Source organism: Enhydra lutris, unplaced genomic scaffold (genome assembly GCF_002288905.1).
Source record: "Enhydra lutris kenyoni isolate GAN:26980312 unplaced genomic scaffold, ASM228890v2 scaffoldscaffold12, whole genome shotgun sequence".
Lineage (NCBI taxonomy): Eukaryota > Metazoa > Chordata > Mammalia > Carnivora > Mustelidae > Enhydra > Enhydra lutris.
In genome coordinates, this window is record NW_019154096.1 from 38,915,158 (window position 1) to 38,930,359 (window position 15,202).

Genomic DNA, 15,202 nt, shown 5'->3' on the forward strand with positions numbered 1-15,202 from the left:
ACTCTGGGCATTTCTGATGATTGGGTCTACGCGGCTGCGGTTGGCTGAGGTTGCCCAAGCTGAGAAGGCAGCCCAGTGGGCCTGTATGCAGAGGGGTGCGGGGTGCAGCCCAGCCCGCTGTAGCATGGGTGGACATGGGAGGACAGTAGCATGGGTGCCTGTCCAGGCTTGGGAAAGATATCATGTCATTCTAAATTGTCACCTGGAGGGCTGTCCGAGGCATATCTGGGGGGAGAAAGAGAGATGGATTGGGGGGAATGTGTGTATGTGTGTGTGTGTGTGTGTGTGTGTGTGTGTGTGTGTATGACGATATAAGCACAAGTGTATGTGTGTGTGTGTGTGTGTGAGTGTATGTGTATGTCTGAGTGTGTACAGGTGAGTGTATGTATGTGCATATATGTGTTTGTTTTTCTGAGTGTATGTGTCTTTGAGTGTGTGTGTGTGTGTGTGTGTGTGTGCATGTGAGTCTAGTTCAGCCAGTGCTGCTCACCAGTGGGGGGGATGCTTGAAGAAGGGTGTTCTAGCTTCAAGAACTGGCTGTGGAGTTGATTAGGGAAGGACAGGGAGGAAAGCCTCCCCAGCAGGGCTGATGGTCCTCTCTCGTCCTCATGGCCATGAATGACTTTCCTCCAAGCCTTAGCACCTCCAGGGCAAAGTGGAGGCTGGTCTGCCTGAGTAGGCCCAGCAGACTTGCCCAAGAGGACAGCTGAAAGGTGAGTAGAGGAGAAGGAAATGGATTAATGTCTGAGGAGAACCAAGTGTGGGCACTCTGGCGAGTGGATACGGGGTAGACCCACGCTTGCTCCAGGACCAGAGCCAGGGGGAGAAGAGGTGGCTGTCCCCCAAGAGTGGGATCAGGGCCCAAACCCACACCGGCATGACTGGGCATTTTATTGTTCAGCCTTTACCCTCTGGCCACGTGTGCTGCAGGAGCTCCATTCCCAGGTGCTCAGTGTCCTGCCACGTCTGATGGTGTGGAAGGAAAATGGACACACTGAGCAGCAAGACTGCTCTAAAAAATTGAAAGCTTTTCATAAATCAGGGTGTAAATACGTTAGATTTGTCAGCTGGGTCAGAACTGCCCGGTGGTTGACACCTTGTGCTCTGTGCGAACACAGCAGCGGCTGCCTGGATGCTGGCAGGTGCGGGGCAGTGCTGAGCCCGGTCCCTGGGGGGCAGGGCCGGTGGTGGGGTCCTTCCCCCCTGAGGGAGCCCTGGAGGGGAAAGCAGGCGGCACAGTGCTCTGAGTCAGGGTGAGCGGCTGCATCAGCAGCAATCAGGCTTCTTTGGGTGCGCACGACAAAGGTGAAGCGGGCATGGCTCACTGCTGTCGCTTCCTCTCTGTGCAGAGTCCTGTGGTCCAAGCGTGGCTGGCGTAGCCAAGGGGAGCTCTCCAGTCTCAGGGCTCCTCCCTGGGCCAAGCCCTCCAGAACACCAGCACCCCTGAAGACTGACAGCTGTTGCGGCCTCCACCTTCGTCAGCCGGCTCACACCCTGCTGGTGAGCATGGCTGCGGGGAAGGGTGCTGTGTGGAGCTCTTCAGCTGAAAACAGAGGGTGGCTTAGTGAAGCCGACCAGGGCAAGGATTGCAAGCCAGTGCTGCTGGAGAAAACCAACCACCTGGACTCTGAGGCTGCCCCAGGCAGTGGGGGTCAGCATGAGGCCTGTGCTGAGCTGGTGCCATCAGCCACCCCAGGCAGACTCAGACTGGGAAGGCCAACGTCGCAGAAGGTATGCTGGGAACAGGGGCAGAGCGCCTTCATGGAGGTGCCTCGGCTCAAAAAGAGGCTGGTGGGTGCGCAGGCCAAGGAGAAGGAGCATGATAATCCCACAGGCCAGTGTGGTCCCCAGCAGCTGACCCAGGATATCCCCAGGGATCCAGTTGGCAGCCTGTGGCCCAGCGGAGCCCGAGGGGAACAGAGAAGTGCCTTCAGCAAACCAGCCAGGTGTCCCACAGGGAGACCAGGGCCATCCTCTATATTCCAGGCACGCGGACCGGCAGACGTCCTTGGGGAGCTGTTGGGACTCATCAACACGGTAGATGTCCCTTGTTGGGGTCAAGTTTCAAATTCTAAGTTTTTGGTGGGTGATTTCTGGCACCTGCAAATGTTGCCACAAAATGCTCCTGTCTGTAGTGCTTTAGTGGGTGCCCCCACACTGTGGCGAAAGCATGCCATGGGCCAGATGCCCATGCCCTCATCGTCCTCCTCCTCTGCCTCTTGGGCTCTGCTGCCACCCACGTTCACATCCCTGGGCCTGTCCACCCAGAACTGGTGCGCAAAGTGCAACCTGTCCTTTCGCCTGACCTCTGACCTGGTCTTTCACATGCGGTCCCACCACAAAAAGGAGCACGCAAGGCCTGACCTACATTCTAAGAAGCTGAGAGAAGAGGCCCTCACATGTCCCATTTGCCATGAATACTTCCGGGAGCGCCACCACCTGTCTCGGCACATGACTTCTCACAGTTAGCCAGTATCCATGGAGCAAACCTGTAGGGGCATCTTCTAAGCTTTGGCAAGGAACCGGAGATGGCTCACGGGTGTTTCCTTTGGAAAGGCTGGTCAGACTTGTCAGCAGGACCATCTGCATTGGAGTTTGTAGACGAATAGCTTGGTCGTCATTTGAAAAAGAGAAGTCCTTGAAAAAGAGAATCCTCAGCTCTGATGTGTTTTGATCGAAATAAAGTCATGCAATAAAATGATATGCTTTGTAAACCTGGGGCATCGGGACTGTGAGGCACAACATGGAGGTCCTGTTCCTGTCACCTTTCTGTTTGTTCCAATGTGGAGGCAAGTTTGGGCTTTGGAGGCAGACAAACCTGGATTCAAAGCTTTCACATATTAGCCCTGACCTTGGACACATTGCTTTAACCGAGTTAAAGCCCCAGTATTCTTATCTGTAAATGCGGAGGGTGAACACCTGTGTCTTAGGGATGTTGTCAGAGTTATGTGGGAAGGTGTGTGGAAATAGCTTGCGTGACACTTGGCGCAGTGTGATCACTAAGTAAATGATATTTATTATCGTCCAGATCGGTCAGCTGTTGTTAAATAACAAAATCTCATTGGCAAACAACTTAAAGCATTTATTTCTCACTTGAGGGTCTATGGGTTGGCAGGGTTGAGTTGGTCTTGGCTAGGCTTGGCTCCAGGTCACAAATCATCTCTAAGTTCATATGTTTTACTCTAGTACTGATGGGCTTCTCAGGTAATACTTCTCTCATGTTTATGCCAAGAACCCAAGAAGGAAAATCCAAATACAGAAGCACACTTCAAGTCTCTGCTTGAGTCACTTTTTCCTTTTTTTTTTTTTTTTTAGAGAGAGAAAGAATTCAAGAGTATGGAGGGCAGGGCAGAGAGATAGGATCTTAAACAGGTTCCGTGCTCAGCATGGAGGCGGACATGGGACTGGATCTCAAGACCCTGAGATCAAGACCTGAGCCGAAACCAAGAGTCAGACGTTTGACCATTGTCTGAGCCATCCTGGCGTCCCTTGGGTTACTTCTACATATATCCTCTCAGCCAAAGCAAGTCAATGGCCAGGCCCAAAGTAAATGGGTGATATGTGCGTGCTGCCCACAGTGAAGCCATGATGAGGGGGCAGATGTGAAATCCTACCGAAGGGGCATGAAGAATTGGGACCAGTAATTCAACCAACACTCGCTCCATGGTTCTTCACATTCTAAATATGTGAATTCAGACCCACACACCCCTTAGCTCTCAGGAAGTGATCATGTACAACAGTTTAGGCTTAAAACCTTGTGGGAATTAAGAAAGCTCTGGCTACCAGAACCTACTGCATATTGTGTTTCTCTCAGTAACTGTTGTTTATCTGCCTTTGTCCTTGTAAACCTCAGGTCCTAAACTCTGATGTAACTCAGGCCAGTCTGAGTGTAAGGCCATCAGCTGGGAGTTCTTTTGAGTCAGTGAGTTCTTTTGACTGGTTTCCACTTTGCTTTGAGGACATGTTCATTTGATCTGCAATTTTCAACCCTCTGGTGGGGCCACCCGTGCAGAGCTCAGGCTGTGGTTGGGAAACTGCTGCTGGGGCATCTCAGCGGCCAGTGATCCACCCACACAGCCCCCAAACCTGACCTTTTCTCTCTCTTTCCATGTGCCCACCTGGTGCAGGCAGCAGCTCTTCCCACCTGGCCCACCCGACCCCCATCCCCTTGACTCTCTCTCCCCTCCCCTTCCACCCACACAGCCCTCTATTCTCCACCCAGAACCAGCCATTTATTCACTCATTTATTGATCTCCCCAGGCACCCCTGCTGTGTCTTGGTCGGTGCCAGTCCCCGGGGGAGACACCTGAATTCGGCCCATGGTCCTTGTTCAGGGTCTGCAACCTAGCGTATGGCGTGACATATGCCGAACAGAGGTCTGTGTGGGGTGCCGGGCACATGGGAGCAGGCCCACACCAGACTTGTGGGAGGGGAGGGCGGGGCTCCCAGAGGCTCCTGAGGAGTGGGGGCAAGAGCAGATCGTGGAAGTTCAGCAGGTGCTGGAGGTTTAGATGGAGGGCGGTGGATAGGGTGGGGGGGGGCACCATAGCTACAGATGCTCTAGGATGCTACAAGGTCTGTGTGAGAACCGAGTGAGATGGAGATGGAGGAAGGCCTCCAAGGACAGGAGTTTGGCCCAGAGCACAGGACTGCTGGCTCTGAGAGGCACTTTGGGGAATCCTCTGGCTGCAGGGGGAAGGGTGGTCTGGAGGAGAGGAGAGGACCTCCTGAAGGAGCCTCCACATCTGGAAGGAGCCAGCGGTGCTTCCTGCTGGCACCAACGGAGCACCTCCATTCTTGCAGGCTCCCTTCCCTGAGAGAGACAAGGGACGCTCTGTAGGATGGTTCCTTTCCCCACAGAAGGGGGCTGAAGCTTCAGGGAGCCTCCTTCCTCTGCCATCCCATGTGGGTAAGAAAAGGGCACCCCCTGGAGTGTGAACCTGAGGCTCCCCATGATACAGGGACATACATCATTGAATCTGCATGACACACGTGGGAGGTAGGTCTTTAATTCCCATATTACTGCAGAAGAAACTAAGCTCCAAGAGGTTAAGCGTCTCTTCTAAGATCATAGGTTCAGGAGAAATGGTGCAAGAATACAGTCCCAGGACCACCGAGTTCTGAGCTCACATCCTTCCCAGCCTGCCATGCGTCTGCTCAGCATGTGGTTACATGGCATCATGGATGGTTTACAAATAGGATTAAAGGTCAGATACTAACCCCTTCTAAAATTTCACCTTGCACCCTGCATACATGCCCACATTTCCTATCACCCTTTCCTTGAACACTTTTCTATTATCTTGTATGCTACATGAGTTTACCAATTTGTCTTATTTACAGTGTCTCTCCCATTACTGGAACATAAGCTCTATGAGGGATTTTTGGCTTTTTTCACTTTTGTATCTGCAGCAGGAAGAACAATGTAGGAACGTAGTAGATGTTCAACAGACATTTGTTGAATGAATGAATGAATGAATGAATGGATTAATGAATGAGATGCCTGATTCCAGTCTCACCCTTGACAAACCTGGAGTCAGCTGCTCATAAATGTTTTGACAACTGTCAGATTATGGGCACTGCTGTCCTCTTCTGGCTTATTGGATTGGTCCATATTTCTGTGAAATCACGTTGAAAGGCACAAGTGCACTACACTAAAGCAGAATCGAAATTTGGAATAGAAAGGGACTCTAGAGCTCTCCTGCATCTTCTCACTTTATAGCAGTGAGCACTGAGGTCCACTGATGAGCAGACCTGCAAAGTGAGGCAGGGTAAGCAGTGGGGAGGTCAAGGCTGGTACCCCTGAAACGTCAGCCTGGGCATCTTCTGTGACCTGCCCGCATGCCTCTAAGCACATTGGTTATAGCCACACGCAGAATTACTACTAACAGTGACCCCATCATTTTAAAGCAAGGGAGGCATTTTGAAAAATATTAAAGCTAACCAAATAAGTTATGAAGAAACATAACGGAACATTTTCCCCCAACTTTATAAGATGCAGTCTGTTTTAATAAAAAGTAATGGACACGCAAGTTGCTTTGCAGCCATTGAAATTGACAAACTCCAAAATGACTTGTGGAAATGATGACTTACAGTTTATGAATGTGGCAGCTCCTACTTGTCACTAGGCTGGGCCCAAAGTCCCTTTAGCAGTCAAATCCTGTCTCATCCCTTATTCTCTCCTGCCCTTCCAGAGTAGTCACTCTGAATCATGACTTTGTTTAAGCTCCCTCTGCCACCTTCCATACCAGTTAAGAGTTGGCTGGTGATGTTGCCACAAAACATCACATCAGCAGATGAGAACTTTCTTCTTTAAGTCTGGAGTAAGAATGACAACATTCCTTAAATTCTCTATATCTAATTTAAACTGCTTTGCATCCCAATCCTGTGGTTCTGGTAAGATATGCAGTTCGTCATTTTCAAATTCCTCCCCTGTCTTTCAAGTTCACAGAAAGTTCCCCCAATGTGCCCCACCTAGGATGGCGGCCTCCCTGAGTGTCACATGGTCTCCCCATGGGGCACTGGTATCTTTGTCCCTGTCTTCCAATGTGTTCAGACTCCTCCCCTCTTCCAGGATCTTGGGTCTTGGCTCTTTTCTGGCCATGTTGTCATTAGTGATGTCACACAGAAACCACAGAGTCAATGAACAGAAAGGCTTGGCTAATTTCTTGGAAGAGGTGAGGGAAAATACCTTCTAGTGGTTGGGACAATGGCAATGTGTATCTTAATCTCCCAAGAAGCAGCCATTCAGTTAAGAATCAACACAAAATGTGCTAATGAGGAATTCTGAATTCAGGTTGATTTTAGTTCTCAGTTGTAACCAAAATCTGCTTTATACCTCCCTGCTTTTATCTGGAGAAGTAAAACCTTAACAAGGCTGGGATCCTAGATTTCAACTTCTGGCCAGTTCCTGAATCTTAGATTGTAAAGACAGGGTATCCTACTCAAATGACTCTATAATTAGATTAATGAACATGAGTGAAGTCCCCTGGGCTTAGGGAAGGGGAGGGAAGAAGCGGGAGGGTGGGTCTGACACCTAGAATTCCTGTGTCCTGGGTGAAGGAAAGCTCTTCAGTGCCAGGATGAATGCAGGCCTCAAGAAAGGCTAGAAATAAGTACTATATGTGAAATTAGTGATTCAGTTGGTTTTTGAAAGCTGATGGCCAGAATAACATGGACTTAAGGAAGCACATCTGTGGTGGTGGTGATGGGGAGGGAGAGGAACGGCCAGCTGGAGACCCCTGACTTATGTCTCCAGACTTGGAAGAGGCTGGGTGCTGGGCGCAGTCCTGCTAACCTCACACAAACCGCCCTATTCTTCTGAGCAGAAGAAAAGAACCTCCTGTTGACACTCACTAGTTGTTCTAAGGTGAACCAGACATCCTCCCTTTTCTTGAAAGGTGCTGGCGCCCCCTGGAGGCAGAGTGCCTCCCCAGCAGTCCACTTATCTTCAGAGAGGGTTTTATATACCTTGGTTAATTGCATAGCTTTGTTTTTGTTTTTTGTAGTAGAAGTCATGAGAAAGGACTAAATATCATATTGTAAGAGATAAATCCCATAGAAAAATGTTTGGTTTTTCAAAATAAATTATTCTTCACAGTGTTTTGATTTGTGCCACTTCCCAGGAGAGAATTTCCAGAAACCAATTTTGAATGGAGGTTGGGAGGCAGTACATTCTGGGAGGAGGGTTGGGGTTCCTTAAATTTAACATTTTCTTCCCTGGTTGTCTTGTATTTTCCTGGGGGAGGGAGACAGGAAGCCAGGGGCCTCTGATACCCTTGTGATTCTAAGCTGCTTGGATTAGCAAGCTATTTTCACTGCCAGCTGTCCTCATCAGCAAAGGAGGTCCTCAGGCCAGGTGGCGGCTTATCCTATAGGACCGAGGAGGCAAGAGATGGGCGCCCTCCAGTGGGGATCTCCTAGGCAGGTTTCTTGGCCCACAAGTGTTTTTTTCTGAGCCATGTCCTCTCATTGCATTAAAGGTGTTATATGCAAACAATGAATCATGGAACACTAATTACATCAAAAACTAATGATGTGCTGTATGGTGACGAACGTGACACAATAAAAAGATAAATAAAGGTGTGTGGATAACCAAGGCCCTCACTGACATGCAAACATGGCCATTGGCTGTATTGGGCTGTGTGGGGAGACGCAGAGACATAGCAAGAAGGAGGGCAAGATGGAAAAAGGGCTGGGGTCCTTCGCTCTGATGCTCCAGTGTGGTCCCTGGCTCCTGCTGGACTGGAGGCTTCAGACAAGTCTCCAGCAAGGATCTGGACGGTGAAGGTCCAGCCTGTCTGTGGGCTGGGGTTACCTTGGGAAATGGGGAGGACGGGTTGGCCCAGCCCTTCTCACTGCAGGTCGGTGGGTGCCATGGTGGGGGTTAGTTCTTAAGCAGGGGGAGACCCGAGAAGGTTTCATGTCAGAGCTATAGCCCTGATTGCAGGCTGTGCCACAGAAATGGGGGTAGGAGTCTGCAGTGGGGATTTAAGAACCAAGCCAGGACCCCAAAACAAGGGAGAGGGAATGGCAGGTGGGCCCAGGGCAGAGTGCTATTAACTCAGACAACTCATCATCCTGGTGACTGTGTGGACACAGTGGGGGTGGGGGTAGAGAGCAGGCAGTTTGGGTTAGTTCTCAGATCTCTGCCCTAATCTCAGGAGGGAGGTGTGGCTGTGCACAAGACAGGGTCTTGGGGACAGGAGCAGGCCTTAGCCAAGCAAGGTGAGAGAAGGTAGAGGTGATGAGCTCATACTGGGACATCAAGAGCTCAAGAGGCCCGTAGTCTTTTGGAGCAGAGGCTCCTAGGCAGCTGGGGTTCACATGGCTCTCCCACTGGAAGAGAGACCTAGTGGGATTTTGTTTTCCTTTTCCTATTTCTCGAGTCTTCTGTCTTCAAGTGGGTAACAATGCAAGAAAACCGGCTCAGGAGCACTGACGCTTTCTCTTTGGTCTGAACAGGACCCTTTTGGTCCACTTCTCCCACTTTAGTCCCTCTTTCCAGACCAGGCCCAGGGCCTCTTCATGATATGGTAGAAACAGCAGGGTTTTTGGAGCCAGGCAGGTGTGGGTTCAAAGCTCACCTATCCCCTAGCCCAGCTTCACCAGACAGAGCAGTTCGTTGTTAAAAAAAAAAAAAAAAAAAGTCTGTGGTTGATGGAAGCAGAAAAAGAGGTCTTGAGAGGAGCCTGGCCTGCACCCAGTTTTGGAGAGCCATGCTGAGGGCTCGGGGAGGACAATGGGCAGGAAAAATGAACTACTCAGCAGGACCTCAGCCATGGTCAGGCAGGGCACCGCCTCTGGAAAACGTTTCTCTCATTCCTGCTGAGTGGGGATATAACTCCGCTGCCCTGCACACTGGGCATCTGGCCACAGCTGCTGCCCAGCTCTCCCTTGCTTAAACATTCAACTTGCTTAGACTGATGGAATACTCTGCATAGGAACCTCTCTGATTGGCCCAGGAAAGACCTTGTACCTATACCCTGATGGCCAGGGAGCTGGGAAAGTGAACTTCTGCTGTGTCCAGCTTAATGGTGGGGAAGTGGTGTTAGATGGCATTGGCTGGACCCTGGATTGGTTCATTTCATCTTCATAGCCCCGAAGGTGCTATTATGCCTCTCATTGTACAGATGAGAAAACTGAGGCCCAGAGAAATGAAGCAAGTTGGCCAGGGTTACACAGCTAGGAAGTGGCTGGCCTGGCCTTTCCCCCAGGACAGGTTCAAGACGGAACCTGTCTTGAACCTGGGAACCTGGGCTCCCAAACACCTCACTGCTATTAGTGAGTCTGTTTCCCACAGGTTCATATGGGGAGCGATTCTCTGAACATTCAAAGAGGGTGCATATGTTGGGTGGCCTAAAGGAGGACATGTGTCCATTGTGCTACCCGTGTGACCTCCTGTGAATTATTGAGCTTAACTGAGTGTCAGCTGACTCCTGCAGAAATGGTAAGAATGGTTGTCCAGTGCTCGCTTCGACAGCACATACACACAAATCACAACGATACAGAGATTAGCATGGCCCCTGTGCAAGGATGACATGCATATTCGTGATGTGTTCCATTAAAAGAAATGGTTTTCCATGCACTGTGAAGCTTGGAAGAGAACTATTTATGTCATCTACCCTAGGAGCTACCCCATCCCTTCCCCTATTTAAGACCCATGGAGATGTGTGCCATTGGCAGACCCCCAGCACCTAGCCTGACACCTTAAACAAAATCAACTGTCAATAAATGTCAGTTGTGTAAATCAAGGAAATCCAAATGATGTCATAGGAAAACCCATGGAAAAAAATAAGCAATTACTAGTGATCACTAAGGCATGGTTAGTGACTCAAGATGTAATTTGTTTTATTTATTTCAATTTTGGAATAATGACTGCTACATTTGAAAATTATGATCTATGCTTAATTATAAGGATTTAAGAAAAAAAGAAAAGTATAAAGACATACACATTAAAATATTACTCCTGATTCTACCACCTAGAGGAACCATTGTTTGATTTAGGTGGTCCTCAGATAGCGTGTGTGGGGAGGGGTGGGAAGGAGGAGGGAGGAGAGAGAACCCCTAGAATATAAGCATGTAGGGGCGTCACACATCTGCCCGGATATTAATAGGTCTAATGAAGAAAAGGGTGAGATCCCCGTATCCATGCTCCTGCTAATGTTCAGTCATGCACTTAACCTTATTTGAATTTAGCAGAAGGAAGAGAAACTGGAGTGCCTTCCATCAGAGCTTTCCTATTTAGACAGGGTTGGTTCAAGGTTTTCCAGGTGGCCATGTCCCTAGATATTGGTGGTGACCCACGGGTGTGCTCAGACTCCACAGCTCTCTGGGACCTGGGGAGGAGGCTATGAATTCATGGTTGTGTAGTGAAGTCAGCTCAGTGCCCTGGAGGACGTCACCCATGGCAGCTCCAGGCTGGACTCACCAGACAGCAAGCCCAGATGACACGAGGACTTTATCCTCATTAGACATCTTGGAGCCCAGGCTTTGAGAGGACTAACTGGGGGCTATGGATGTCCCCACTATTCCAGCTTCATCCCTACCATGACTTTGGGCAGGTAGTAGAAGTGTCTTACTTTAGGGTCCCTGGTGATTCCCAGCAGAGTAAGACTGCTTGGATCCCAGGGCCAGCCAGGGGCCTTATTCCTCCAGGTTACCCCCAAGCTCCCCATCTCCTTCTGGAGCTTGCTTGGCCTTGGAAGAGGTCTTGAGGTCTGCCAGCTTCTCTTCCTGTTAGGAGTGCGTTTGGTTGCTGGAGTCAGCACAGTGATAGGCTGCACGAGGCCAAGAAGGGCAGGCACCCAGACTCCCACCCAGGGCCACTCTCCCCTCAGGTTGCAACTATGCATGGCACTGGAGCTCACTTTTTGGTCCCTGGCAGAAGCTGGAGAACAAGGCTATGGGAGGAACACGTGAACGGATGAGAGACTTGCCATATAGAATTGGGCTGGGAGGATTCTAAGTGAAACTGGACCTGTCTTCAAGTGTCTAAGGGCTGCCATCTGGAGGAAAACAGACTTGCTGCCAGATACTCATGTGTGTTTTTTGGGCATCAGGTGCTCTGCTAAGTCGGGGGCAGTAGGAGCAAGGCGTGAGTAGGACGGTCGTGGCCCTGGAGAAGCATGATGGCGACAGAAACAATCCCAGAGCATGGGGAATGTACAGATGCAGGGAGAGCAGAGCGGGGACAATGTGCTGGGGAAGTGGGGGGGGTGGTCCCTGGCCTGCGAGCCTGCGCTGTCCCACAGGGGATCCCCCAGCTGGAGGCAGCCCCCGAGGACTGGGTGTATGTGTGTGAGGAAGGGAATACCCTGTGAGTGCAGACTACATACCAGCTTTCAAAGTCTCCCTGCAAAACATCTCATTCATGATAATATTTATCCTGCCGAAATGACACTACTGTGGATATAGTCGTTTAAATAAATTACACTATGAAAATAAGTATCACCTGTTTCTTTTTACTACTAGAAAATGACGAGTGGCGCATGTGCTGGTACCTGCGGCTCGCGTTGTAACTCTATTGGTTGGAGCTGCTCTGGACCAGGGGTCGGCCATTAAGAAGCAGGGGTGCGGGTGCCCCTGGACGTCACCTCCCCAAAATAACTACTATGGAGGGGGCTGCCTCTGAGGGGTGAGGTCCCTGTCCCTAGAGGCCCAAACAGAGATGTTGGCAGTGGTGAAGAGACCACTGGATGAACTCCAAGGGTGCCTCCAGCTCTAACTCTACCAGAGTTCAGCAGCCCTCTTTGCTGCCCTTCGGGACCTCAGGCAGGACCCCGAGCTGGAGAGCCCTTTGTCTGTGGCCCGGAAGTCCCGCCCACCCCGGGGCTCCTCCTAGCCCTCAGCAGAGTGTGCTGGAGCATCTCCTTGGCTCTGGTGAGGGCTGCCTCAGCAGGAACAGCCACATGGGGCACCACGCCCACCCCTTCCCAGGAGCTGCCATCGGCAGCCCCCACTGAGCGGGCCGTGGGGATGGTGATGTAGAGATGGGTGTCGTCTACGTGGTAGGTTTGCGGTGGTTGGCAGCCGCCACTGGTCACCTCCCCAATGACGAGTGCCCGGCCCAGCCTCTTCATGATGTAGGTAAATTCCTCCGCCGCACCGGCCGTCAGGGCGCTGGTCAGAATGGCCACGTTCTTCTTGGAGCCGTAGCGTTCACCTGGAAAATAGAAGGTCCTTCAAGATGGCGAGTACCAGTCAGCACCCAGGGGCACCTGCCTTCTCCATGCTGTCTGGACCAGCAGAGAGGAAGGCCTGGGATTTAGTTTTGTGGCCTCGTGTCCACGTGCAAATCACTCCTTCCTGAGCCCCAGCTCTGCATCTGTAAAATGGAGATGAGAATGTGTGCCCCGGAAAAGGAGGTGCTTCCTCTTCATGAATAATGAGAATGCCCAACCTGACCAGTCTCACTTTTTACTCCAGAATCCAGGAAGAGCCAAACGTGCAAATTCAGGGCAACAACTCTCTAGGACAGCGATGTCTGAATAGAAATGTGACACGAGCCAAAATGTGAGACTCAGATGTCACTCTAAGTTTTCTAGGAGTCACTTTAAACAAGTGAAAAGAAACAGATGAAATGAATCCTAATAATGTTTTATTTAACTCAGTAGAACTCAAAAATGTAATCCACAAAAATTATTGAGATATTTTACATCCTTATTTTTCCATAAAAAGTCTTCCGAATCTTGTGTGCACTTTCCACTTTCCGCATCTCAGTTCATATGAGCCCTGTTTCAATGCTCAGTGTGGTGTGCAGGTCCCAGGTTAGACTCCACAATTCTAGGACCTCCTGATCTGCAGATTGGAGTCATTTGTACCTCTTGGTTTTGAATGTCTATTTGAATTTACAATTCACCTGGTTCTAATTTTTATTTACATTTTACAGTATTTTTGAACATATGTCTTGCAGCTCCCCTTAAATCCTCATTTGATAAGGAAGTGTACCAGTGAGAATTGTGGGGTGATTTTCTGGTAATATGCACCCCCCACCGTTGGTCCCCCAGCCCCTTGTTGGATGGGAGTGTAAGTTCCTTGGTTTGTCATGCTGAGCAAGGGAGTCAGAGTGAGCCTGTCACCCACAATGGAGCCGTGAGAGCCCTGGGCCCGCACTTGCTCCTCTGGCCACTGCTCTGGGCCCAGAGTCACAAACTTTCTTCAAGCAAGTATTCTGAACTTCTGCTGGGAGCTCGGGCAGGATGGGCGCTAGACACCATCTAGGGTTTGGCGATGGGCAGGGGGATCCTTCTAGTTTTGGATTTGTTTTGTAGTCTGATGCTTGTAGTGGTGAGAATGGAGGGCATTTTGGTTTTAGACAAACCAGTGTTCAAGTTCTGGCTCTTTCACTTACTAGCTGGGTGATGTTGGATGAGATACTCAACTCAGTTAAGACTCATTTTTTCTCCTCTAGAAATTAAATATAATGGTAGCATTTTGCAGGGATTAAGGATCATTGTAAAAGTGCACAGCATAGGGCAGGGACTTTATATTCCCATTTACTATTACTTTCCCCTGAACTCAAGCTATTTTTCCTTTCCCTGATTTTCCAGAAGCTTCTGGAATGAGAACAGGAAAAGGAAATCTTTTACACATACCTGTGAGCCGGGAGTGGGTCCAGAGCTCACTGACAGAGTCATTGGGCCGGCTGTAGATTTTGTCCAACAGAATTGGAGGGCCTTCATCGAAGAAGTAAGAGCACAGGGCAGAGATGGAGGAAGTGGGGCCGCCAATGTTGAATCTGAGGGAAGGGAAGGAGGAACCACTAGGGAGGAGTTCACAGGGAGGTCCTCAGTTCCCCTTTGAAGAGCCTGGGATCTTTGCCTTGAGGAGGACACTAATACCAGGCAGCCGCAGTGCCCCATCCTAGTGCCCCATCTTCCTCCTGCAGAATTCCTTAGTTGGTATTTCCCAGCATATAAGTCTTGAGAATAGGAGACTTTGTGGTCAAATTTGTGTAGAAAATATTGAATGCCATAACTACCCCTTCTGATCAAATATTAATACATTATGTGGTATATACTGTAGAAATTATATTAAAGGCTCTGACAAGTCATGCAGTTGTAAAATTTTTGATAAATTTTCCCCACTTACTGATTTCGGACGGCTCTCCTGCACCCCTGCTGCCTGTGAGGATGCAGCCTTCCCCAGCTGTATTCTCCATAATTCCACAAAACCCACTGGACATTTTTGTTGTTGTGTCCTCATGGGGCACTTAGTGTAGCGGAGTGCTCAGAACTGTGGAACTATATTGGGCGGGGCGATGGGGTGGGGGAGGGGAGAGCCTGTGCCTATCCTAGGACATGCACAGGGTGAACTACTCCGGCCTCTGTCTTCTTATTTGTGAACAAGAAATGTGGGCTGGTAATATGTGAGGAGTCTCTTCTGGTTGATGGTCTAGGATGGCCCGACGGGGCTTAGGACAGGGTTTAGGGCCCGTGACCTCAGCATCTGAACCTCCCCCAACCTCTGGGTGGAAGAGTCTTTAAGCAAAGCACACCTGTAGGCTGGGCCACTTCCTTTTACAAATGTGGTCTCACAGTTCATCATAAAGGGACTTAGCCTGAGCAGCATCTGCACGTTCAATATGTGTTTGAAGGATAAAATCTTCAGGAGTATGACAGGAGCACTCCAGCACAAGTTCTGGACATAGACAAACACACACACACACACACACACACACACACACACACACACACACACACAC

The 15,202-nt window shown here is 50.0% G+C and overlaps 2 protein-coding genes across 2 annotated transcripts in view; one reads left to right on the forward strand and one right to left on the reverse strand.

Moving 5' to 3' along the window:
- The first annotated feature begins 1,497 nt into the window (after positions 1-1,497).
- LOC111144683 (zinc finger protein 488) lies at positions 1,498-2,469 on the forward strand. Its single transcript, XM_022499088.1, has one exon. It carries the CDS (start codon positions 1,507-1,509, stop codon positions 2,467-2,469), a length of 963 nt encoding a protein of 320 aa, XP_022354796.1. The 5' UTR covers positions 1,498-1,506.
- An 8,673-nt stretch (positions 2,470-11,142) lies between these two features.
- LOC111144999 (retinol binding protein 3) overlaps positions 11,143-15,202 on the reverse strand; it is a 10,601-nt gene continuing 6,541 nt past the window's right edge. The window contains exons 3-5 of the mRNA XM_022499632.1: positions 14,094-14,236; positions 12,324-12,661; positions 11,143-11,232 (exon numbers count right to left, since the gene is read on the reverse strand). Of these exons, the coding sequence (XP_022355340.1) occupies positions 11,143-11,232; positions 12,324-12,661; positions 14,094-14,236 (571 nt within the window). The remainder of the gene's footprint in view (positions 11,233-12,323; positions 12,662-14,093; positions 14,237-15,202) is intronic.